Source organism: Borostomias antarcticus, assembly GCF_949987555.1.
Source record: "Borostomias antarcticus genome assembly, chromosome: 2".
NCBI lineage: Eukaryota > Metazoa > Chordata > Actinopteri > Stomiiformes > Stomiidae > Borostomias > Borostomias antarcticus.
In genome coordinates, this window is record NC_140235.1 from 7,178,964 (window position 1) to 7,205,500 (window position 26,537).

The window sequence follows — 26,537 nt, forward strand, 5'->3', positions numbered from 1 at the left end:
TGCAACCTTTCTCCACATCTCTGGCTCAGGTGGCGTGATGTGGTCGCTGTGCGCAGGCAGCTGAAGAGGCAGATGCGCAGCTTCCCTGCGGCCCCATGCGGCGTGGACCCTCGCTTCAAACTCCAGGCCTTGGCCCCCAGCGCCCCCTCCCAGCCCTCCCTGGAGGTGCTGGCCAGAGGCATGGTCAACCTGGGCAACACCGGCAACGTGGCCTTGTCCAGCACCAGGTACCCACGGCCCTCACCCTCCATAAGATATCTCCTCTCCTACTGCCAAGGACTTGCCAGCATGCTAACTTGCATCAAGAACCTGAATTCAGATATTGGTTAACTATTTGATTACAGCTTGTGGTCGGTTAGCTAGCTAGTTGTCAGGGGACATGAGGAGACTGTAAAACCACTGCATTCTAGAATTTAGTGCTTTACAATGTATTTATTTTGACTTTGTGTCATGCTGATAGATTGTTGAAAATGAGACAGGACAATATCCATCAGATGAGAGTCCACTACCACTACCAGCAGCTGCTGAGGTAAGAGTTTATCGAGCGCAATAAAGTGACACATTTCTTTTGCAAAATTGAAAAATAAAGTTGCACTACATGTTGTATGTGTAATATGTCCATGTCCACCATCTCTGTGGTATGTTCGGTGGAGAGGTTGTCATAATTTCTATTGTATCATTGTTATTTTATTTGTCTTCCTTTGTATTTTCATGTGAACAGAAGCACATTTATTATGTCCAAAATATAATGATTTTTCCCTCTCAGTGAGTCAGTATGGACGCCATTAGACCTGCTCACGCTGGTCACTGAGAACATCCCCAACCCTCCAGAACGCATCTTCTGGAAAGCCACCCTCCTCTTGCCCAGCGACCACGAGAGCGTAACCAGCCTCGCTGACAGGTAAGTGGCGCCCACTAAGACTGTTTTGGGGTGATTTTCACGTGGCTTAACCCCACCACATTGAATGTCTTCTTTTGACATGGGTCCTGGTGAGAGGCGTCATGCTATCAGATGAGGGCTTGGTACCTCCGCCTCAGTGACAGCCTCTGTCTGTCTGTTAGCAGGATTACGTAAAAACTACCAGACTGATTTTCATGAAACTCGGTGGAGGGGTGTAGGATGGGCCAGCCCATTAAACGGAGTGGGTCAGAATCACAGGGCAGGTCTACGAATGAAAACAAAACTTAGAACGAAGCCAGCTCCCTGTATGGGGGCGCTAGAGAGCGCCCCGCCAGCTGTGTTCTGTGGGGGCGCTACAGCCACGCCCATTCACCTCCAGTTTTTGAATCACGGGGCAGGTCCACGAATGAAAACAAAACTCAGAAGGAAGCCACAGGGTTTAGACTGGGGTGTGCGGGGGCAGAGCCTGGAGTGCATTACAAACAAAGATTATACTGTTGTTTTTTGTTTTTTTAACCCTATACTAATTTTTGAACTTCAAATCCAATATGTAGAAGACCTTAGTTATGTGTACAGTATAGTCTACTACACCTGACTGTAACTGATGGCGAGTTGGGTCTGCTCGCGGCAGGATCCTGTCCGATTGGCTGGAGGTGAAGTTGGGCGGAGCTGAAGAGGCGGACGACACAGAGAAGCAGACCAGCGGTTCGCTGCGCACTCTCTATGTCAGTAATGGACTCAGGGACCGGGGACAGCAGACCCACAAAGTCCATGTCAGTGTTAAGGTAAGTCTCCAAACTCCATTTTCCTCTGCAACATAAGGTGAAACGTCTTGCATAAGAGGCTGCCGTTGCTTTCGGCCTTATGGAAGGTTGTATTTATGGTTATGGTGCTGACGATGCTTCCATTAAAGGAGTAGTAAAGGGAAAATGCATGTTTAGCCCTGTTTTAAAGTTACTTATGATCATATACAATGGTTCAGATCAAAATGTTGACAAAACTAGCACTTTTGAGAGTCTGTTAATTGCTCTACCACCGTTTTGGTCATACAATGGATGTGGGTGGGCACTGTGAAAAATCATTCAAAAAACATGTTAAACTCGCAATTTCAAAGACAAGAAACTCACCGAGGTGTTAGTTGGCGTTCTGACATATAATTCGCCATAAAGTAAGATTCTAGTTCATCTGGAAAGGCTTTTTTAGCATAGAACTATTTAGTCGCAGCACATACGTGTGTAAACTTCCGCAAACTAGGTAGCCTAGCAACATAAACAATAACAATAGCTACCGTAAGTAGTTCCGCTTCCTGAATCCCCTCTGCGGATTGATCTACACATCTACAACGGTCGCTTCAATACAAGTCAATGGATTTCATAAAATTATCAATAAACCCCTACCCTACTTTGCGGCGAATTTGATGTCAGAACACCAACGGACACCAATTACCCCCCGGTGAGCTTCTTGTCTTTGAAATCGAGAGTTTAACATGTTTTTAAAAGATTTTTGAAGGTGCCCACCCACATCCATTGTATGACCAAAACGGTGGTAGAGCAATTATCAGACTTTCTCAAAAGTGCTAGTTTTGTCAACGTTTTGATCTTAACCATTGTATATGATCATAAGTAACCTTAAAACAGGGCTAAACATGCATTTTCCCTTTACTACTCCTTTAATACTGCAATGAATGTCAAATGTTTAAAGTAACTTCATTTGCCTGGCAAGTAATTTTTAGTTTGATAGGATAGGATGTGATAGGATGTGATCTGCCCCAGGTGTCACGCGGCCCTCTGACGGAGGACGGTCTGTCCAAGATGGAGGAGCAGAGGGAGCTCCAGGGCGCAGGGGCCTTGCTCATGCTGCTGCCCGCCCTGACGGACCCCGAGCACGGCTGCCAGGACCAGGATGTGCCTCTCCTCTCTGCCCTACTGCAGCTCAAGCAGCTCCAGCAGGCCGGCCCCTGGCACTGCCTGCTGCCCCTCGTCATACTGGTGCCTGGACCACTAGGGGGTGTGAGTGACACACAGAAACTGGAGCAAGGTAGTTGGAGACGCAAGCGCTTTGCGTATTATTATTTGGCTAATAATATGGGACCTGGAATGTAAAACATATTTTTAACTGTATTAATCACAATTGACTTATTTCCTGTTCAGATCTAATGCTGCCTACTTTGGTTGAAGACGGTTTGATATCAGAGTACGTGTTCATCTATATCCCAGAAACCACCAGTGATCTTCAAGGTTCAGAACAGGTACAGCTCAGACAAACTTTTATTTTTACCAGTCATTCATGTTCATTTCTCCACTGCTGCTCCAAATATTATTGTCAACATGACCTAGTTTCTGGTTGCATAAAACTCTGTCTTTTCAATCAGAACTAGGTAAAACAAAAACATTTTGTGCTGGACTTTCATCAACCTGATTTTAAGTTTTAAAAAGATGTCATCAATAACAATATGATTAAATGCATCTCATAAATATTCTTAAAGTATGTGTTCGACATGGCAGCATTTTGATCAAATGTTAGATAGATAGATTTGTGGCATGTGGTGATGGGTCAATTTCATGTACATCTGTGGCACAATATTCACTTGATCACTTATACAATGTTTACGCATTGCCTACATTAAAGAGAAATCACTTATTGGTGGTGATACGATGAGGAAACCCTGAGAATACAATGTGTTCAATTCATTGGGGAAAAAAGAATACACTTCACCTGTTGCTTCATAGAAAAGCATAAATGGTCTACCACATAAGGGTTCAACAGTTCTTGAAATGCCTCGACGACAGTAACATCTACATAAATAGAAGCGTGGATCGAGCAAATGGCTTACAGGAAAAGATACAAGTCCACTATTGTTACCCATAATGCTTTGAATTGTAATTGTTTTTTAAAGCCTCGTATACACTAGAAAACTTTCACAATCTTAACAGATTATGAAATATACACTAGACGACTGGCTTCTGCTGATTTTTGTATGACAACTGAAAAACTGGGTATCGCACATTTAACGACTGGACGAGTTTACACTACACGACTGCGTCCAGAATCTGCTCAAAAATATCAAACATGTTTGATATGCTCCGACTCGCTCCGACTTGGGAGAAGTCTGTTCTCATCATACACTTGCCGATTTAAATCTGTACCTCTCATACACTTACAGATATCTGTGCCAAATTGCCACTGCGACTACCCCCAAATAGTGCAGACTGCTGCTGACTAGGACAGACTCGGCAGGATTGTGAATTGTGTATAAAATCGGGCATAATATCTTGTAGTGTATCCTCAGCTTTACTTGCTATTCTGTCTGGGTTGCAGCTGAGCCATGCAGTGAGCTGGCTGCTAGCCCGCGCCCCGGCCCCCTCCCTCCTCTCCTCCCAGACCCTGGTGCAGTTTGTGGAGGCCGGACTGTGTCGTGAGTTCAGCAGCAGGCTCTACCGGCACCGGCAGGAGCGGGCGGAGGCAGGACTGCCCTACCAGGACCCCGCGGCGGTCATCCATCTCTACAACGCTGTCTTGGCCTACCTAGCAGAGCTAGTGTCCTCCCAGCACCTCTCCAGCCTCTCCTGGCCCCCAGGGGAGTTTGTCCTGCCGGACACCGGTGACGTGGTGCCCCATCTGGGCTGGAACTCCGCCCAACACCTGGCCTGGCTCCGGACCGCCATCATCAGCCTGCAGATACCTGACTGGGACCTGCCGTCCGCTACAGGTGAGCAGCACACATCTATGTGTGTGTGTACAATGGGCTCTAAAATTACTGGCACCCCTGACAGGCAATGCACAAACAATATATTTAAAAAAATATATACAAACCATATAATTATAGAGAAACTCCAAATACCAGCATGTGATAAAAACTGTACTATATTAATGTTCCAGTGGAACCAACCAAAACCATTTACTGAAATTAAAGAATCAATTTCCTCCAAATCAAGGTTTCACAATTAATGTCACCCTTGAATAACATCTACCAAAATTAAACCAGGTATTAAATTCCACTTATTTAAGTTCATCTAAGTCTTAAGGAACTATATTGAGCCATTACATCTCTTACTGTTTCACTATGGTATAAAAACGAGGTAACACTCATGCAATATCAATGTCATCCAACACCACAAAGAAAACAAAAGAACTGGCAGTTCAAAAGAGACAGATGGTCGTAGACCTTCATAAATCTGGTAATGGCTGCAAGAAGATCCACAAATGATTAAATATACCATTCAGCACTGTCAGGGCAATTATTACAAATGTCAAAAGATATGGAACCATTGAAAACCTCATGGGTAGAGGATGGAACTGCATGTTGCCCCCAGGATACTGAGGAGGACGGGTGAGAGAAGCAACAAAATCACTGAAAGAACTGCAGGCCTGGGAGTCATCTTGGAGTCATCTTGGTGGCATCTTGGAGTAATCTTGGTGGCATCTTTGAGTCACCAGACTTCCAAAAGCACCATCGGGGGCCACCTCCACAACCACAGGCTCTTTAGAAGGGTTGCCAGAAGATAGCCTTTTCTGACCACAACACACAGAAGCAAGCGCTGGTCAGATCAGAGCTAAATTGAACATTTTGGCCAGATATAGCATCGGCAACGCATGTTTGGCGTGGAAACGGATGCATTACAAGGAGAGGCACCTCATACCCACGGTGAAATATGATGGTGGGTCAGTGATGTTTTAGGGCTGTTTTAATTCCAGAGGTCCAGGGGCATGTAATGAATTCCAAGAATCAGGCAATTTTGCCTGACAATCTGGTTGCCTCCACCAAAAGGCTGGAACTTGGCTGTTGGTGGACTTTCCAACATGACAATGACCCAAAGCATACCCCAAGATCCACACAGAAAGGGTTCTGTGACAACAAAATCAATGTTCTACAATGGCCGTCTCAGTCGCTAGACCTCAATCCAATAGAAAATCTGTTGGCTGAGTTGAAAAGGGCAGTTGATGAGCGCAAACCCAAGAATGTGAAGGATCTTGAAAGGATCTGACTAGAGGTATGGTCCAACATCCCTCCATGCTCCTTCACCGTGTCAAACATTACAGGGAAAGACTCCATGCTCAGCAGGAAACCGGTGTCCTGTCCGCTCCGAGTAGGAAATGAGTCCTTACCCCAAGTGAAGGAGTTCAAGTATCTGGGGGTCTTGTTCACGAGTGAGGGAACCATGGAGAGGGAGTTTGGCCGGAGAATCGGAGCAGCTGGTGCGGTTCTGCAGTCGCTTTACCGCACTGTTGTGACGAAAAGAGAGCTGAGCCAAAAGGCAAAGCTCTCAATCTACTGGTCTATCTTCGTCCCCACCCTCACCTATGCTCATGAAGGATGGGTCATGACCGAAAGAACGAGATCACGGATACAAGCGGTCGAAATGAGTTTTCTCCGGAGGGTGCTGGGGTCTCCCTGAGAGATCGGGTGAGAAGTTCAGTCATCCGGGAGTCTACAAGGACCTCCTCTCTCACTCTACTCGGGTCTTTCTTTGAATTTACGATAACATAAAACCTCTCTTCAATTAGAGATGTAACGGTATGAAAATTTCACATTACGATTACAGTGACCCAAATGATCACGCTTATCAGTATTATCGCGATATTGTTAAAATGTGCTGAACATGTTCAAAAACTACTGATACACACACACAGATCATTTCACCAAGTTTTATATAGAAAACCACAAATAAAATCAGCAGCACTGCACTTTTTGCTTGCATGAATATGCATTATTTTTTATCTTGGAAACTGTTGCTAACTTTAGTTGATGCTGGACCGTATTTACAATGAGTGCGGTAATCAAACACAGTTTTACTGATAATTTTAGCAAGATAAATGTTATCAAATTCTATCGCGGTTAATCATTATACCAGCGATCGTTCTATCCCTATCTTCATTCATATGTCATGTCCAACCACGTCCTCTCTCTCTCTCTCTCTCCCTCCCTCCCGACCAGCCTCCTGGCCCCAGCTGTGTTGGTCCATATTCCAGTACAGCTCCCAGATCCCCGCCCTGCGCCACAGCCAGCCCCTCCTCATGTCCCGCCTGGAGAACCTCCTGGAGAGAGTCCGTCTGCAGAGCCAACACACGTCCCCGTCTCCAGCCCCCGAGGAGGAGGAGGAGGAGGAGGAGGAGGAGAAACACGGCCCCTCTTTTGATCAGATCCCTTGGGACGAGGTGTTGGCCCTGTGCATCGACCATAAGCTGAAAGACTGGCAGCCCCCTGAAGACCCCGTTTGTGAAGGTACAAAGGCTCGTTTTTAATAATACAATAAATATATTTTGTCTATAGCTTTGCGTTTGCAAATTCCCGTTATTTTATGTGGGGAAAAAAGAGCTTTTGTGAAATTGGGGGTTTTCTTTTTTTATAAATGCCATTGTTAAACAGTAATGTTAATTCTTGATCTTAGGTCATGGGGTGCCGACCCAATATGGTACAGTATATTTACAGTATGGTGCCAGGCTTACCCAACCTATTATTTTTTTAGCACTGTGAGCATTGTTTTCAATGAAAGTGTGTTAAATGTAAATCCCATGTTCCATTATGTTAATGGAACTATTAATACTATTATTATTAATAGTATTAGTATTATCCTACAATTGTGGTATTGTTGTTCTGCGTAGATGCTGTGTCAGAGGACGGGGAGATCCTGGTCTACTTCCTCAGGGAGGGACTGAAGGCGTTTGAGCCCCCCGCTCAGTGGCTGGAGGCAGTCAGACGTACACATCGAGAGAAACTGACAGAGACAGAAGGGTAAGGAAGGAGCCTGGGCCTCAGCTGCTGCTTCTCTCGTGTATCGCGTTCAGACGCCCAACTCCGCTGTCATCTTACTTGATTCCCTGCAAGGCCATTTAGTCTGGTTTTATTCTGACTTGCTCTCACTCACATCTTCCTCTCTCTCTCTCACTCAAATCAAATCAAACTTTATTTGTATAGCGCATTTCATACACAGAGGCAACACAACGCGCTTTCCAGAGAGCAATGGGAGGGTGGGCATAGGTCCCACCCCTACATATTCCAGAGGGAAGAAAAAAAAAAAAAAATTCACCCGGGGGCCAGAAAAGTGAGCTGTAAAAATTCTTCCCTGACCTCTCTAAACGAGACGATCGAGCAAGCTCCTGGAAAATGTTTGTCTATCGGCTAAGAACATTTACAGAGCAGTAAACATGGGCTAGATACTTCATAAGAGAGACATGACTAACAGGAGAGTGCACAAATAGTTACAGAGAAGTTGACTACATGGTAGGCCATTATGTGTTAGCTATCCCTGTAGTCTCTAATATGATATTTGAGTGAATCATATAACGAAGCACACTCCTCTTTTGTATGTTCTCCCTCCCTCAGTGACGAGGCCGGTCCAGGAGACATGGGACTCCCAGCTGCCCCGTCACTCAGACAGAGGCTGTTCCAGAGCCTGTTGGACCAGCCTGAACCCTCCGCAGCTTCCCTGGACATCACCCACACCCCCTCTCCCCAGGAGCTCCTCCCCCTCAGGGTCCTGGAGAGCCTCAAGGAGGAAAAGGCTCAGAGCCAAAGGTAACACGTCATGACTGGATTCAAGATTTTATTACACTTTGGATTCATCTGCAATATGAATACATTTTTCCAACGTTAACATCTTGGTCAAATACATTTTTCCAAGTACTGATTTTTTTTACTCAATACAGTGAAACTAATAGAACAGTCCCAAATGTGGAAATAAATCAGACATACCTCAAATACTGATGTGTATTTGATCGTTGTTTTGTATTAGCCTGATATCAGACAGAATTGTCAACTCGTTACACTCCGCTGAGAACTCAGTCAAACGTTGCTTCCACTCTAACCCGATTTCTATGGGGAGGCAGCATCGCCATGACAACCATAGACAACATAATGATAACAGAGCTAAGTGAAACAGTAGTGTAATTATTGTAGTAAGCTACTGTACGAACAGAGGGGTAGATGTTGTGACATACTCCCAACTACTAGTCGTGCTCCTCAAGTAATCTTAGTTCCCAGAAGCTCTCACTACAGGACCTCTGAAGTCGCATTGTCAGAACCCACAGCTCCACAACGTTCAAAACAGCTTCACAGCGGCGTCGGTCCCGCCCTTGGAGCTCATTGGCTAATCGTTAGAACCCACAGCGCTGGGGTGCCCCGGTGGCTCAGTGGTTTGGGGCACGTACCATATAAAGGCTAGTCCTTACTGCAGCAGCGTGGTTTCGAATCCGGCCCACGCCCTTTGCTGCATGTCTTCCCCTCTCTCTCTCTCTCTCTCTCTCTCCCTCCCCCTCCCACCTTTCATGTCTGTCCTTGCACTGTCCTGTCCCTAATAAAGCAGAAATGCCCTAAAAAATGTCTTTAAAAAAAAAAAGAACCCACAGCGCTCATTTGTCGATTATATTTTAATCAGAGAACCAACTGTTTCACATAGCAACACCAGACCAAGAAACGGCTGGACCCAGGCTAGCTTTGTATTTGAACCAGTTCTAATCACATCTGCCTACGCTTCTCTCTGGCTAACAGTGCATTTTTCCCCTGGAAATGTACACGATTCTCATGCGTTTCCCATGTTCCTCCTAATCCTCTGCAGGTGTGTGGAGCAGCTCCAGCGCTGGCTGAAGGGGGATGATCTGGACCCCCCCTCCCTGCCCCTCTTCATGCCCTCCTCCCTGCTCTCCATGCCTGCCGTCATGGTGCCCTCACTCACAGCAGCTGGCCACGGCAAACCTGCCTCTTTTATCCAGGTACAGCACTGTTCCCAACACATACCACCCACACCACACAACATTGAAACATGTAAGACACTGAAACCCAAAGTGGCTCCCTGGACGTCGCTGGTGAGGCTGCCAACTGCTCCTAGCCTAGGGGTCAAAGGCAGAGGACACACTTCACCAGCAACTACACTGCAGTGTGGCCTATAAGGCAACTTTAACTTACTTTATTTATGTAAGATATGGATTGAAAATGACTAAAGACATGGCCAACTGTCTTCATTTTAAATCTCCTGAATTGCTTTGTTTCTAGGAGGTGGACACAGATGACCTATTAGACAAAGCAGAGCGTGGTTGTCTGCAGAGTGCCCCTCCATCCATGGCACAGCGCCTGAAGGAACTTAAAAGGCAGATTCTAGCCAGTCAAGAGGAGGATCGAGCATGCAGTCTAAAGCTAACCAGCTTACTGAACATCGTAGAGGATTGATTCATTGACCTCCTGACTAAATGTATCCACTGACAATGGACTTGTGCTTGAGGATACCTTGTGTGAGACAATTGCAATTTTTTAAAAATATATTTGTACATGTTGGTTTCACAATGAAGAAGCATCAAATAGCTTTTTCTTTTTTTAGTCATCTACAGTTTTGTAGTTTACATTAGAGTATTTAATTGCTTTCTTGTCCCTGTAACATAATTGATACTCAATGTTGCTTGACAGGCTGATACAAGATATTGTGAGTTGAGACAATTGTGTAAACTGTTACTATTTTTACATTTGTTTTTAGAATCAAAGGATTGTTCATTATGTATTATTGGCTTTCATTGGCTTCAGGTTTTGTGGAATGGCAAATTCCCAACCCAAATAAGTTGCTTTGTTTATGTTTGTGCCTTATTTTCATGTGTTAAGCTGTATGTTTCAAGCCAGAACCTTGTATAAATGTGATATTTTTCATGAAAATCTTAATAAACTAGTTTTTCTTACGATATACTGTAGTTTTTCCATTCATAACAGTGTAAAGGTCGTATCCATCTATAGGAGGTTTGCAATCACGTGACCATGACGGCACCGCAGATGCAGATTTTCTTCTGATTTGTAGAAGCTTACTATTGGTCAGACTGCACGTGGGTTGGGGCACCTCATGAAAAGTCCACCCATTTCTCCGCCCATGTAACTTCTGATTGGAGCATCGCCTGTCGGCTCATGTCTCTCCATGAGCACCGCTCAAAATAAATTGAAATGTTTGTTTCTTAGGACTAATTTAGCATTTTAAACGAATAGATTTTGTAGTGGAAATCTCCCAGAGAAGTAGGCTTACTCCTTGGAGATCAACGTAAATTGGAATGAGAATTGCATCGCGGAGGTTTTATTTAAAGTTTCAACTATGACCGATGGAACGTAAGTTAGCCGTAGGCTATAGTCGCATAATTGTTTAGTTGTGTAGACCGAAACTGAAAGTTGATTAACGGTATAATCGGAATATGTACTATGCATTTGTAATTCGTGGTGCTAAATTAACCCGAGCAGTCTCAAATTCAAGTTTATTTCTCAAATGTGAAAAATATGGGTAAAATTAGGCTTACCCAATAAAACGTTTACTTGTTGTACACCAGTTAAAAAGTAGCATAGCCTACAAAATGTAAGATGGGTGTATGGAAATAACGTTAGCAAGATATTGTCAGTGACGGGCGGACGGGGAGATCAAGGGGACGCGGAGAGGGCTGTTCAGGATCATCACAACTCAAGGGTCAAAACATGAGGTCTTTGCTCTGTAGGTCGGAGAGCTGATGCTGCTGAAGCCTTTCTTACCAGAGGGGAGAGAGACGTGTGCAGAGTGGCTTTTGTCCTTGATGATGCTGCTTTCTTTTTTGTTTTAATGCTTTTAATGTCTCATGTAAAGCACCTTGAATTGCCCTGTGGCTGAAATGTGCTATATAAGTAAACTTGCTTTGCCTTGCCTTGCCTTTCTTCATGGACACATCTTTTTTGTGATCAAATATAACACAAAATATATTGAGTTCTCGAGTTGTTGTAATTAACCAATTATTCAGGACATAGCATTTACCGCTAGGCAAAAGTAGTCTTTACATTCGCGTTTATCTGCAAAGGTGTCTGCGGAGACGGGGGGGACCCTACAAGACGGAGCCGGCCACCGACCTGAGTCGCTGGAGACTGAGTAACGTGGAGGGAAGGCAGGCTTGGCGCTATGAGGAGGACGATGCTTCCGACAGAGAACAGACGATGCTGGAAGCCCACTCCCTGGGTTTATCTACGGTACACCATCAGAGGCTGAACGCTCTTCTCTAGAACCTATTGAGACCCTAGCCCAGACCAAAAACCTCACCCATCCTTTTGACAGCATTTTTCTTGTTCATTCAGCTCTCAGAATTAGTCACATTTTGAATTGGTAGCCTATGTGGGTCATTGAAGTACACCCACAACGTACAACGTCTTTAAGAACTAATAACTAGCCTGCCCGATGGACCAAGAAGCTTGTGTGCTGCTCAGAAGATTAAATTGGGCGATGTCGTTTTCCTAAGAATTGTCTCACTGTACTATAACCATCACGCCTGTGTCGTTCCTGGTGCAGTGAACTAGATGTGAAAAAGAAGGTTTGAAATTACCCTGGGAAGAGTTATTGAAGGCCTCACCACACCAAAATGCATTATAACAAATCAATTCATCATGATTCATGTAGAATATGATATTATTACCCACTCTGCAGAACAAATTCATCCCTGACTCTCCCCCTGCACACAACGTGGTTGAGGCAGCCCTGAAGGGCATGGAGTTCTACAGCCACCTACAGGCAGAAGATGGCCACTGGGCGGGAGACTACGGAGGGCCTCTCTTCCTACTCCCAGGTACTGACGGGTCTGAAGCTGCTCATCCGCTTGCCATTCCCAGGTCCTTATGGAGAAGCTACACTGAAAGCTGAGAGAAGATCTCTGCCAAGGGCCAACCTCATCTATTCGTCCTGTACTTGTCTGCTGTTCCTCAGGTCTCCTGATCACCTGTCACGTGGCTCAGATCCCTCTACCAGAGGCCTGGAAGAAGGAGATGGTGAGATACCTGCTCTCTGTCCAGCTACCTGATGGAGGCTGGGGCCTGTGAGTCAATACTTCTACTCAATTCAAAGATGAATGGATGTTGTCCAATGAGCACTGTGCTTTATATGCCATGAAACGGTAGCTCTTGTGAAGTGGCAGTTTAAAACACCACTATGAAACAAAACAGTCATTTTCAAGCAACCTTTCTTCAGAATTCAGGGCTAAGAACCAGAAAAATCAACGGGATGAAATTGAACAGTAGGAGAGGAGACGGGAGGTCAGGAGATAAGACAGGAGGAGAGGAAGGAGAAAAGAGGAGATAGGAGAGGTGACAGGACTTGAAATGGTTTGATTCTCCTTTGTTGGGTGGGCGTGTGAAACGGTTGGGGGGGGGGGGGGGTTGTATTGTTTTCTTAAAAAACTGACCTTTTGGATTATTGGGGGGGGGGGGGGAGGGTGGACCTTTGGGATTTGGATTTGAGTACCCCTGCTATAGGGTCATGTCCTAACAAGAATTGTGTACTTAGTCATGCAAACGTCCCATTAACATCACCATGTGGTTCACATTGTCAAATATCAAGCTAGAATGGAGGTCCATCCCTCACTCACAGGCAGCATGTTTCACAAGCCCAAGCAGAACCTCTGGTCACGGTGTTCTGGAACATACCAAGTCGCTGTTTTACAAAGGGGGGTCAGATGGGTGCAAATTGCACCTACAATGAAGTGTTTTATTAGAACACAGCTACCAGTTTTTAACTGGAAAAAGTTAAGAAGAGTGTCTCTTTAATGATAATGTAATAGAACTACAATTAGAATGACATAAAAATGATAACAAAATATACATCATTTATTATTGGTGCCTTTGTCAGGCATGTTGAAGACAAATCTACAGTCTTTGGCACTGCGCTAAGCTACACCACCCTGAGAATCCTGGGAGTGGGACCGGACAACCCAGCGATGGTTCAGGCCAGGAACAACCTGCACAGCAAAGGTAAGGTTAGATACAAGTCTTCATGAACACATTTTAAAATGTTATATCAAAATATATATTATTCATATTGGTGGTAACATTTATGAATGGTAAGCCATTTCAGATCTTTTGTAGATGATTAACTACCAGTTACTTACAGATCTCAGCTGTTTACAAACCATGTATTAATCGTTATTTAATTATCTACTCATTTTTATTTATTAATGGATTATAAAGTGTGCAATTATAAAGTCGTACCTAAGTGGTCATAGGATTAAACAAAGATTAGACTGCCCACCTACTGAAATGTGCCGTTTACATTTTTATTTAAAAAGTGTCACCATGTTTATGTTGTTCTTTGTTTGCTGTCTGTTGAAAAGGTGGTGCTGTGGGAATTCCTTCCTGGGGTAAATTTTGGTTGGCCATTCTTAATGTGTACAGCTGGGAAGGGATGAACACACTTCTCCCAGAGATGTGGTAGGCTTGACCTCCTGGATCTTATCTGCATTTTATAGAGGACCTTTGGTTTGCTCTTAGTCGTGAGACCCTGACTGACTTGCCATGTCTACATGACCTGAACAAGAAATGCAAGTCCCTGTTTTACTTAGTAAATTACTGAATTTGTTCTAATTTGGAATACTGTTTACTCACGACAAACTCTGGCCTCAACAATACAGCACTTGTGCTCTAAATTAATTGTACAGTCCTATTTTGTCTACTTCACCACTATGTTGCTTGTTGTATTTTTGTTGTTGTTGTTTATTTGGTGTTGTGTTGCTTATTGTTCTCTGTTCAGGTTGTTTCCTAGCTGGATGCCAGCTCACCCCTCCACTCTCTGGTGCCACTGTCGGCAGGTTTATCTGCCCATGAGTTACTGCTACGCTGTCAGGCTGACCGCTAAAGAGGACGCGCTGGTGCTCAGCCTCCGACAGGTGCAGTACCTGCCTCAGCCTACAGAGAGGCGACATATTTATTCATTTGGGATGTGCTGCCATCAGTCTGACAAGGTGCCTGTATTGTAGAGAAGTCTGTGTGAATAGAATAGACACTTAGTAAGCAAATGGGAGTTGCTATACAAAAGAACGGCCATTGGCATCGCAGATTGAATCAGTCGTCCTAACATTCAACGTGATCTGCTGCGTTGGTCATCTAAACTTAGAGGAAGAATAGGCTAGGCAACATTTTGAGAGCAAGTGGCAAGTTTATTGATTTGAAATTTTCTTTCGGACCTGTATTTGACCAGAGACCTACTTAAGGCACAGTCTATTCTAGGGGATGCCCAGAATCCCCTTGTGGTAAAATTGAATAGAATGTTTATTTACCATTACAGTATGTAACAAGTACAGGTACATTGGAATTCTTGTAATCGCTTGTCCTTACAGTATCTGTACCACTCCCATACAGGCTAGCCTAGGCAAGACTAACGGGTCTAAACATTCTTTCATTCATGCTGCAATCAGCCTTCTTAATACGCTGTAGTGATTCTGTTATTCCTGTTACACTCCACTAGTACTCTTCACTACCACTACACTACTACTCTACCGTAGAACAATACGGCTCACTGTATGCTGCATGGGCATAAGTACATCTGTACTTCCATTATTTCTCACACTCTGTGTATTTCACAGGAACTCTATATTCAGGACTATTCTACTATCCACTGGCCAGCTCAGAGGAACAACGTAGCAGCTTGTGACATGTACACACCACACAGCACGCTGCTGACCATGGCCTACGGTACGAACTCTGCACACTGACCCATACACAGAATCAACTCCATGGGGCATTGGGGCATGAATCAAACCTTGTATTATTAATCAAACAAAAGCAGTATTACTCTTGACGTTGCCATATTTGCATACAGTAAGTGTGCATACATGTTGCATGGGCCAGTGTCACTATCATTCACTGTCACCAGCTCAGTGGCCTTGTGGTTAGAGTGTCTGCCCTGAGACTGGGAGGTCTGGAGTTCGATCCCCGGCCAAGTAATACCAAAGACTATAAAAATGGTATGCCTCCCTGCTTGGCACTCAGCATCAAGGGTTGGAATTGGGGGGCTACATCACCAAATGATTCCAGAGCACGGCAGTGCTGCTGCTCACCGCTCCCCCAGGGGATGGGTCAAATGCGGAGAACAAATTTCACACACTCAGGTGTGTGACGATCATTGGGACTTATTCTCACAAACAGTGCTAATTACCTAGCTTACAATGTCACCTGTTCATTGTTTAGACCGTTCACAATTAATGCTGACCTGTTCATTTGGTTCATCAGCTGTCATGAACATATACGAGGCACATCACAGCGGCGCACTGCGAGGGAGAGCGGTCAAAGAACTGTACGATCACATTCAGGCGGACGACCGGTTCACCAAGTGCATCAGTATCGGCCCGGTAAGAGAGAACTACAGCTGCGGTTCTGTGTTCTACCAGGGGGAGCTGTACCCGCCCTTTAACCCTTTCTCCACAGAGCCCCTGTACAAGGGCCTGATACCAGTTATCACTAAGGATTTCACTACTCTTCAGCTCACAGGATATTATCCCTCACTGAGTTATAACCAGCAATAAACTGTTTTTTAGTAGACTCGCCTAGTCTTCCTAACGGTCTCCAATCCCAAAGCCCTCCTTGCTTCAACATATAACTATACCCTGCTGTGACCTGATAACAGCATAATAGCCATAAAGCACTGGTTAACAACCGATCTACTCTTTTAAGACTACAGTTGGTGTAGTTGCTAGGATATTGATTAACACTAAGTATTCTTTTAGTGTAAAGGAGTGTCTAAGTGGGTCTAGAGTTAACCTTTATGAACCGGTGGTGGCATGCATACACCTAACATTTTACAAATCACAGAAGTAAGAAAATACTTCCCCCCCTAGAAGCTAAGCTTCACAAGGGGAAGAGTGACATGACAGAAGAGTTGTTGTCTTTATAAGCAAAACTAAATTTATTAAAGTTGGATGAATATTAATTAATTGGGCTACAAGCATAAGCAAGTAAAATCAGATTACAAGATAATAAATCAATAACATAAGTATACATTTTGAAGGAGAGTGACTAAATCGGCCAAATTCTATCACCTACCCTACCCTATACGGCCCTGACCTGACAACTCCTACTACCCCCGGGTCCTCGATGCGGATGCTGCAAAGTCCTCCTCCTCAACGACACTCTTCTGTAACGATTCTTCTTTCAACACAGCAAGGTCCGGGGTAGCAGAGTTTCTACAGGCTGAAACCGGGGGAATCGAGTCCCTTTGCCACACTGTCTTATGATTACAGTTAGAAAGGTCACACAAAGTTAGAACAGTTACTTTACTTTATGATTTACTTGTGTTACTATTGTTAACTTTAACAGAATACGTTCTCAATACAATGCTAGCAACATTGATTCTCTCAAAAATGGTTACAAAGGGTTACCTCTTAAAAGTTTGGATCAATGACAAGATCTCTCCCTGCAAAGTCGTCATCCAAGTCGCTTCCTTCCTGTACGACATTTCCCCTCAGGAATTCTTCCAAGACATCCAACTCCACTTTCTCCCCACTCTCCGGAAACTGATCCCTACTGATGACCTCCCTTGAGCCCGACAGCTCCTCTGGAGGTGGTTGAACTGGAGTGCCCCCACCCTGGGTCAGCAGCTGCGGTGGGGGCAGAGGACGAATCCTCTTCCCCTTTACACTCCTGCTCTCCATCTGAACCCAGAGGTCCTCCCGTGGTCGCTCTTGATCTCTGTGTTGGTTGGGCGACCAAGGTCACTCCCCATAGCCCCTCTTCTTCTTCGGCCACCTCTTCACTTGAGGCGCATACAGGTGGGGTACACGGCCCCCTCCGTCCTCCTCTCTATATAAAGGCTGGTATCGGGGCCCATTGTCCACGAACACAGGAGACACAGACTGAACGGGAGCCCCAGGAGGCTTTATCTCCGGGACTTCTGATGAAGGCCCACGGTCAGGCGGCCCTAACCTAGACTCATGAGGCCAAGATCGGGGAACCTCAGGCTCATGAGGGGTTGGTTGGGGTTCTGGGGATTGCAATTCTCTATCTTTCTTGACAACCCTTACTCCTTAGTTGAAGTTAGTTTGAATTTGAAGCTTGCCAACCAACTAGAGCAACTATGGAAATGCACTATGTGTTTGTTGAACCTGAAAGTACGCAACAAAAGTTCATACGTCACTTCTGCAGAGAAACCAGTACTAGAAACATTTAATCTGCTAATGAATTACTCCAATTATCTCTTGCATAGTTCTCCGAATTCTGCTCAGTTTAAAAAAGCATGCCCTTTTCAACTGAGAAGTGATCTTACTAATCCAGTTCTGTTACATGTCAATCTACAGTTGAGTATAACATTTGAGCAGGTTATATAACATTCTGCACCATTTACTATTCACACTTATTGAGAATTGTCAGTGAATGTGAAGTGATGGTTGACCCGTTCGTCTGACCCCTTAGATCTCCAAGACCATCAACATGCTGGTGCGCTGGCATGTGGACGGACCGTCCTCCTCCGCCTTCCAGGAGCACGTGACCAGGATCCCAGACTACCTCTGGTCAGTCAGACACATAGCATGACATAGACATATACTGCAATAATAATAATAATACAACTTTATTTCTATAACACCTTTCATACAAATAAATGCAGCTCAGAGTGCTTTACAACAGAATTTACAGCACAGTGTGCTTCACATAGAAATAGACTATAAAAATAATAAAATGAACAAAAAGCAGGGAAAATAAGATGGAAGATAAAACACAATAAAAAGAAAATAAAGATAAGAAATCAAGTAAAATACATTTTAAAAATCTTACCAATGCATTATCTCAAAGCACCAAAATCCCACAAATCTGTATGGGAATTCTTGTTGTGTCATAAAATCAAATTATCAGTTTTGATAAAACCTCTGCAGGTGCCTGTATGTTGTTGTGCATACAGTATAGAGATATGCTTTATTTCTCTATGGTCAACAACTGGCTTTCTCTTTAGGTTGGGTTTGGACGGTATGAAAATGCAGGTGCGTTTATTTTTTTGTTACTCTATAGATTTTTTAAATCTCATAATTGAACATCATCTCATTGTCATATACTGTACCTCAAATCATCAGCCCCCACCTCAGTTCTGATGTCATTTTGCAGGGGACCAATGGATCACAGCTGTGGGACACTGCTTTTGCAGTGCAGGCCTTCCTGGAGGTGAGATATTCATATTAAATTGATCTCCCAAAGTCAGACCCTTTCTTTCATTGACTTATTTTAGTTTACGCTGATACTTTAACCATAACAATTAATCATTTTGTTCAATTCATCAATGGTTAGATTGTGATTGATAATATATCTGTTCATGTAAAGGGACAAAATAAAGTACTTACAGTAAAGTATGTGCAGAATATGCTATGTTTGATAGTATAAAATGGCTTCTTCATTGGTTTTTCTTGTGGGGTCCTACAGGCAGGAGCCCAGAACAGCCCTAGGCTCTCAGAGTGCCTCAGGCAGGCCCACCAGTTCCTCACCCTGACACAGGTAAGAGCCTCACAGGAAAGGATAGATTCAGGATGTTTATCACAAGTTGTAAACAAACCGGATGCACCAGTAAACATGTTGTCCCCCGCCCATGATGCATGTTCCTTTGTGCTGAAAATGTATAGCATGCACCCCCTCCCCCCCCACACACACACACTGGAATACTGTTGTGTGGGAATGTTGTGAAGTTAATATTCATGTCCTGCTGATGTGGGTAGTGCAGTATGACAGGATGCATTCCTCAGCTAAATTGTCATGTTGAACTTGAGGAGGTGTGTTGCCTCCCACTCCGAGATGTCAGCCAAGCACGCAGCTGTGTGTGCCCCCACTTGTGTGCCTGAGGGGGGACATGGTGCCCATAACCTTGAAATATGTGACTTACAGAACTAAATGTAAGACAATTGCATTTATGAACAAGTAAATTAAACCATTGATTGCAAAATGTGACAGCTGTTACCAAAGCTGAGTCATGGCAGTCAACAACATAACCAGCATGGACATATTTAAGCTCAGCAAGAAGCAAGATAATATGATAAAAAGCAAAAATAGGCAAAGCACACTAATAATTATCTTACAGTAAAGACAATAACAAACATGCATGACACAAACAAAGATGCATCCAAGGCCATACCCGCACGCACAAACATACGCGGGACACACACCCTTCTTTCCACACGTACACATACCCACGTACACATACACACACACACACACACACAATGAAATACTGTTGCATGGGAATGTTTTGTCAAGTTGATATTCATGTCCTGCTGATGTGGGTTGTGCAGTATGTACAAGCTTCTTTTCCAGGCTGCATTCTCGGCTAAATTGTCAAGATGTTTGTTTGACCTGTTCTCCACATTAAAACAACCCAGATGAAACACCACCTGCTTGTTATGACCTGCTTTAGAATTCTTTCAGACGTCTAACAGATGTTTTGTTTGCGTTCCTTCAGATACCTGATAATCCTCCCAAATATGAGAAATACTACAGACAGATGAACAAGGTAAACTTTCACTGTAAATATTCAGTAGAGGTTTAACGCATGTGGTTTTAAAAGGTACACTGTATTGTAAAAGTTGTATTATGTACTGTGTGTGTGTGTGTGTGTGTGTGTGTGTGTGTGTGTGTGTGTGTGTGTGTGTGTGTGTGTGGGTGGGTGTGTGTGTGTGGGTGGGCCCACATGCATGTCGTGTGTATGTGTCCTGGATGGGTATTACTGTTTATATGCATGTCATGTGTGTGTGTCCTGGGTGGGTATTACTGTTTATATGCATGTCATGTGTGTGTGTGTCCTGGGTGGGTATTACTGTTTTTATGCATGTCATGTGTGTGTGTCCTGGGTGGGTATTACTATTTATATGCATGTCATGTGTGTGTGTCCCGGTTGGGTTTCAGGGCGGGTTCCCCTTCAGCACGCGTGACTGCGGCTGGATCGTAGCCGACTGCACAGCGGAGGGACTGAAGTCGGTGATGCTGCTCCAGGAGCTGTGTCCCTTCATCAGCCAGCCTGTCCCCTCAGAGCGCCTCTACGACGCCGTCAGCGTGGTGGGTGACCAGTACTACCAAACCCACACCTCTAACTGGGTTTATTTTAGCTGTAGCTGTGATGCTCTAATCGCCGGTTTATGGGTCAGAGGCTAAATGGCATCATTGGGGTGTTGCAGAAAGTGTCTTGCACCTCCTACATTTTGATATGATATGATATTTTCATTTATAATGCACCCCCCATCCCCAAAAACTTTTACATCGTCCCAGGGCGCAGCCCGGGGAAAGAAAAAACAAACGTACAGGACAACATTTAAGATGACATTTACAAACAACCAGCCAATCAGACAGACAGTGGGGGACATTTAAACATTACACCTCAGCCACACAACAGCACCAAACTAACTTAGAGAACATCTTGATCGATAAGGTGGGTTTTAAGCAAGGCCTTAAAAGTCCCTAGGGAATTACCTCCTACGTTTTGTAAGGTTGATTACACTAATGCTTGTATTGGTATGCTAGTCAGTTGGTGCATAACACTGATGGGTAGAGAACATACTGGTAACATCTCATGTGGTGTCTCTCTCACTATGCTTTCCTGTGGTCAAATCCATCAACATGACATGTACTCAAACCCCGCCTCTATTTCTACAGCTGCTGAGTATGAGAAACAGCGACGGGGGCTTCGCCACCTACGAGACCAAGAGAGGAGGCAGACTTCTGGAGCTGTTGAATCCATCAGAGGTGTTTGGTGAGTGTATACTCTTTATTATCTGACCAGCTGACTGATTTGGGCAGAAAGCAACATTTACCCTGACCAGCTGACTGAACTTGGCCGGGAACATTTTGATCTGGATTGATGTTTTCACAGTACCAGCACAGAGAGACCCAAAATAACTACCGGATCTAGATTGATCTAGATCTAGATTTGATTATGCATAGTATAACATATTGTTGCTTGTGTCTATACTTTGTGTATGGTGTAAGCTGTCATCTAAAGACATGCTGAAAGATGCAATTAAGAGTTCATGTTACATTGCAAAATTATAAAATACAGTACCCGTATAACACACAAAGATACCAGGCCTTACATCTGATGTTTTCAGCATTATGACATAGTGTTGTATAACATGGGGCCTGTGTGTCATCATGGTGTCACTGCTTATCAGTATTGCTTCCACCCTCATTGGTTTCAATATTAGGAAAACAGTTGAGATGAGACTAGAAAAAACATAAGACATGCTTTAATATGGCCTTAATGATCCATAGGGCAGTGCAACAGGTTAAAAACATACAGGCAGGTTAGAAAAGGAAACAATATTGCAGGAAGAGATGCCACAGGAAACAGGTGTTACAGTCAGTGCTTAACTGGGGTGTGCAGGAGCTGTCCTTTTCCAAGTTGGCCCATTAGACCATGTTCACATAAATTCACCAATCACATCATGTCCCCGGCCGGCAATAGGCTTTGTTTTACAGAGGGACCCGTACACAGTTCCCCAAAAGATTGGGTTTCCAGTACTGCGCTCTGGGCAGCCCTGGCCAAGTCCAAGCACTGATTACAGAATCATTACATGGTAAATGGAGTGTACTTATATCACACTTTTATCCAATGAAGGCCTCTCATTCACCCATTCACACACCCATACACACACCAATGGCGGCAGCGGCCATGCAAGGTGCTGGCCTGCTCATTGGGAGCAATTTGGGGTTCAGTGTCTTGCCCAAGGACCCTTCGACATGTCGTCAGGAGGACCCGCTCTACCTCCTGAGCTACAACCGCCCCATCTGCTGCTCGTTGTGTGTCGGTCAGTAGAGAAGCTTCCAGAAGGTAGAATGACAGACCTACTGTGTTCAAGTTGGTTAGGGTTCGCTCTGTAGCAGCTTTTCTTTTCAAGATTACATTAAAAGGCGTACAGCAATCAACAAGAAAACCAATACAATTTTCATTCTGCTTGTGACAATTTTGTAATTTGGACACTCTCCTTAGAAGTGCTAGTGCGACACACCCATTGTAGCAGTCACACGCTATCACACACCACACACAAATCAAACTTTATTTATATAGCGTGCAGTATACGGCGTATTTCATACACAAAGGCATCACAATGCGCTTCACAGAAAGAAAGTAGGGGAAGAATAAGATATACTGATCCTGTCCCCAATTTTCCAGAGGGAAGCAAAACAGTTCACCTGACTAGTAAATACATGTAGCTATAAACCGCACTGTCCAGTGTGGGTAGACAAGGCGGCAGGAAGCTGGTCCCGAGGCGCTCTGATGAAGTGAGAACTGACCCAGCACAGCACTCTCCATCTTTAATCCTCAAACAGTTCACCTATTTGAGCTAACACACACGCGTGCACGCACGCACCGGACACACACACACACACACACACTCACTCACACACTCACTCACACACACACACACACACATACACACACACACACACATACACACACACACACACACACACATACACACACACTCTCTCACACACACACACACACACACACACATACACATACATACAGTACGCAGACACACACACACACACACACCCTTACAATGACACTGTCCTTATTCCCTCTCCCCCTCTCCCAGGTGACATCATGATAGACTACACCTATGTGGAATGCACATCAGCAGTCCTGCAGTCTCTCAGACACTTCCAGAAAGCAAACCCTGATCATCGCACTGAAGAGATCCGGTAACGATGAGCCTTTTCTGAACAAACAAGACATTTGTGCAGTCATGTGGATAAAGAGGGAGGAAAGTGCTCAGGACAGGAAGGCTGTAACCTCTCGGCTGTTCTCACCCAGGTCCACTCTGAGCGCAGGACTTGAGTATTGCAGAAAGGTGCAGAGGCCTGATGGATCCTGGGAAGGGTAAGACCAAGGCCCAGTGATGGGACTACATCAGGACAGGCCCACATACAAAGACAATCACTGGCCCTTCTGAGCCCATGTCGCCACCCATATTCCATGATGTCATCAATACATTCAAATATTTTGGTGACTACTGTAGTGACACAAATGACTATTAAAAAAAGAACAGCTATGTGTAGCTCAACGGGCTGGGGCGCTTACCATGCACTAGTCCTTTCTGGACTCCCCCTCAGCGGACAATCAAATCCCACTCTGTACTTCCTGCTCCTACAATCTGTCTCGTCTCCCTCTCAAATTTCACCCTGTCCTATTAAAACAGAAAACACTAAGGGGGCTGGACTGCCCTTTAGAGAAAAAAAACAATACATAAATAAAAGTATTGGGATGTGTTTTCATGTAAATGACTTCAAGAATGTACTTTATTTGTATAGCATATTTCGTACACAAGGCCAATTTCTATGCAATTGACCCTGCAATAACATGTACAAGCTTGGTAGTGCGTGAGCTCAGGTGATCAAGATGGCAATGCCAGGCTAGATATTAGCGGCTATGCACAAGTTTGATGTCTGTACCGTAGACTAGGAATGTATGTCTTTTTGTCCCTAAAAATTCCTCTTTTTCAACTGTGGTGTGCCTCCTCAGGTCTTGGGGAGTGTGTTTCACGTATGGAACCTGGTTTGGGATAGAGGCCTTCGCTTGTATGGGTCATACTTACAAAAACGAGTAAGGGTCCTAGATGCTCTCAAAACGTGCGCACGTATATGTACACACACATACGCACACACACTCCCTTTAGTTCTTAAATCTATTTCAACTGATCTGAAGCAGAGATGTAACTCTGTTTTCTGAACTTCAGTTATTTGTCTGCTCAGTGTCGGTGTCCCCTCTAGCAGTGTCTGTGGCGAGGTTCAAAGGGCGTGTGAGTTTCTGCTGGCCAATCAGATGGAGGATGGAGGCTGGGGAGAGGACTTTGAGTCCTGCGAGCGACGGACTTACGTCCAGAGTCCCGGCTCCCAGATCCACAACACCTGCTGGGCCTTACTGGGCCTCATGGCAGCCAGGTACCGAAACAGTTTGGACTCATTTGGCAAAGTAACAGATGTAGAAACCTGTTATATATCACATTTTAATGTACATGATTTTGTAAATTATTTGTGAAGCATCAATCAATCAATCAATCGATTAAGCAGATGATGTGAGTCCATGAAGGCTTTATTGTTATTTTCAGTACTTGACCAAGCAAATGTATTTGATAATAAGGCAATGTTTATCAAGTAAATAATGATAAGGAAACAAATACATATGGGTTTCAGTTTTTTTTAACCTAGGAAATTGCTCAACAGTTTCAGGAGTAGAATGATATTTTCCTGTGTTGTTGTTGTTGTTTGTTGTTGTGAATGCGACAGGCACCCAGATAGCCAGGCAATTGAGAAAGGAGTGCAGCTGTTGATTGACAAGCAGTTGCCTAATGGAGACTGGCCACAGGTGAGTCCCTGCCTGGTGACACTCCCTTATAGATAAGATATATGACATCAACATGGGCGTCTACCATACTTTCCACTGAAGAAAATCATGAGTATGAGTACAAGTATGTGTTGAATGAAAAAGTATTTTAGTTAAAAAGACACGGTCGTCCCAAGTGGAGAAACTCTAACGGCATCTTCCTTATGTACTTGAACCTAGCATCTGATCTCATAACTCCTTGCTGTGTTCCGAAAATTTGCTGTTTATTAAGAGAAATCGCAAATTGTACAATGACTGAGCATGTGACTGATCTACTCTAATAAAATCAACATAATGTAATAATTAGAGAAGAAAAAAACACTGCAAATTGATAGCCCGTAGGGATGACTTAAGATAGTGTTACCCAACAGTTTTATAGTGTAATTTTGTTTTGCCTGTCTTTTCTCAGGAGAACATCTCGGGCGTGTTCAATAAGAGCTGTGCCATCAGCTACACCTCCTACAGGAACGTGTTCCCTGTGTGGACTCTGGGCCGCTTCTCGAACCTCTACCCCTCTCATCCTCTCACTGGGAAGGTCAAGCTGTAGGAGACTCCTGAACCATCACAGCTGACCACAACGGGATCATTCCTCTGGCCTTACACTGTACATTTAGAAAAGACTGAACCTTTTGAAAATCTACATGCTGCTACAGTATATGAGAAATATGGATGAGTTCTTGGCAACTCTTAAATCATGCTATAATGCTGTAAATGTGTTGAATAGAACATCAACATTGTGTGTGTCCTTTTAAACTCACTGTTTCCCAATATGTTCTTTTGTGAAATTAGAAAAATACATATTGAGTTGAAAATAAAATTCAAAAATTAAAATGAAACTTTTGACATTCTTTTTAAAGACTGTTGGAAACTTGATTACATGAGGATGGTTTTTGGCTGTCTTGGGTCTTATCCCAGTCATTTAGCAGCTTTTAAATGAGGGACTGGGACATTCAAATCAAGACAGTAGGAGAGCTCCTCGGTCTGGCCACTCATCTGTCCGGTACTCTGTTGCGCTACGGGGGCAGGCTGTGGCTCAGGAGGGAGAGCAGGTCGTTCAATGGTCGTAGAGTCGGCGGTTCGAATCCCCCCTCCTCCTGTCCATATGTCGAAGTGTCCTTGGGCAAGACACTGAACCCCAAATTGCTCCCATTGAGCAGGCTAGCGCCTTGCAGGCCAACATTGGTGTGTGAATGTGTGTCTGAATGAGAAAGAGAGAATGTAAAGCGCTTTGGATAAAAGCGCTATATAAGTGCAGCCCATTTACCATACATCTAGTTTATCATTGATCAATCTATTTGAGCATGTCATTCTAAAGCTCTTGTCACAGCATGTTCATGCGCTTTTTTCCCCCCCACTACTTATACCCCCTCTCTCCTGTCTGTCTGTCCGTCCGGCATCTCCACCATCTACTCTCATCTCTCCCACACTTTCTTCATCTCTCTTACTGTAATTCACCACTCTCTTTATCTGTCTACCCACCCTCTGGTAATCTGGGGCGGCTGTGGCTTAGGAGGTAGAGCGGGTCGTCCAATGATTGTAAGGTCGGT

At 44.3% G+C, this 26,537-nt stretch overlaps 2 protein-coding genes across 5 annotated transcripts in view; both read left to right on the plus strand.

Moving 5' to 3' along the window:
• Window positions 1-10,482, plus strand: part of mcm3ap (minichromosome maintenance complex component 3 associated protein) — a 29,897-nt gene extending 19,415 nt beyond the window's left edge. Inside the window, exons 18-30 of one of the 2 annotated variants that reach the window (XM_084457874.1) lie at window positions 30-227; window positions 461-529; window positions 767-901; window positions 1,533-1,686; window positions 2,674-2,938; window positions 3,052-3,149; window positions 4,220-4,610; window positions 6,837-7,124; window positions 7,291-7,314; window positions 7,505-7,634; window positions 8,226-8,417; window positions 9,457-9,610; window positions 9,891-10,482. In XM_084457874.1, the coding sequence (XP_084314000.1) occupies window positions 30-227; window positions 461-529; window positions 767-901; window positions 1,533-1,686; window positions 2,674-2,938; window positions 3,052-3,149; window positions 4,220-4,610; window positions 6,837-7,124; window positions 7,291-7,314; window positions 7,505-7,634; window positions 8,226-8,417; window positions 9,457-9,610; window positions 9,891-10,064 (2,272 nt within the window). In that variant the 3' untranslated portion in view covers window positions 10,065-10,482. The remainder of the gene's footprint in view (window positions 1-29; window positions 228-460; window positions 530-766; window positions 902-1,532; window positions 1,687-2,673; window positions 2,939-3,051; window positions 3,150-4,219; window positions 4,611-6,836; window positions 7,125-7,290; window positions 7,315-7,504; window positions 7,635-8,225; window positions 8,418-9,456; window positions 9,611-9,890) is intronic. The other variant, XM_084457875.1, reaches the window with a different exon arrangement.
• A 297-nt stretch (window positions 10,483-10,779) lies between these two features.
• On the plus strand, window positions 10,780-25,753 carry lss (lanosterol synthase (2,3-oxidosqualene-lanosterol cyclase)). Of its 3 annotated transcripts, none has more exons than XM_084457900.1 (22): window positions 10,780-10,976; window positions 11,687-11,852; window positions 12,304-12,442; window positions 12,580-12,688; window positions 13,498-13,619; window positions 13,979-14,075; window positions 14,395-14,530; window positions 15,227-15,335; window positions 15,873-15,991; window positions 18,048-18,145; window positions 18,583-18,610; window positions 18,732-18,788; window positions 19,044-19,115; window positions 20,071-20,121; window positions 20,514-20,663; window positions 21,258-21,354; window positions 23,204-23,309; window positions 23,422-23,487; window positions 24,130-24,210; window positions 24,360-24,548; window positions 24,894-24,972; window positions 25,400-25,753. In XM_084457900.1, exons 1-22 carry the CDS (start codon window positions 10,963-10,965, stop codon window positions 25,535-25,537), a joined length of 2,223 nt encoding a protein of 740 aa, XP_084314026.1. In that variant the 5' UTR covers window positions 10,780-10,962; the 3' UTR covers window positions 25,538-25,753. The 3 variants fall into 3 exon arrangements, with proteins under 3 accessions (XP_084314026.1, XP_084314027.1, XP_084314028.1); XM_084457901.1 differs by having other exon boundaries at window positions 24,378-24,548; XM_084457902.1 differs by having other exon boundaries at window positions 24,381-24,548.
• The last annotated feature ends 784 nt before the right edge of the window (window positions 25,754-26,537 follow it).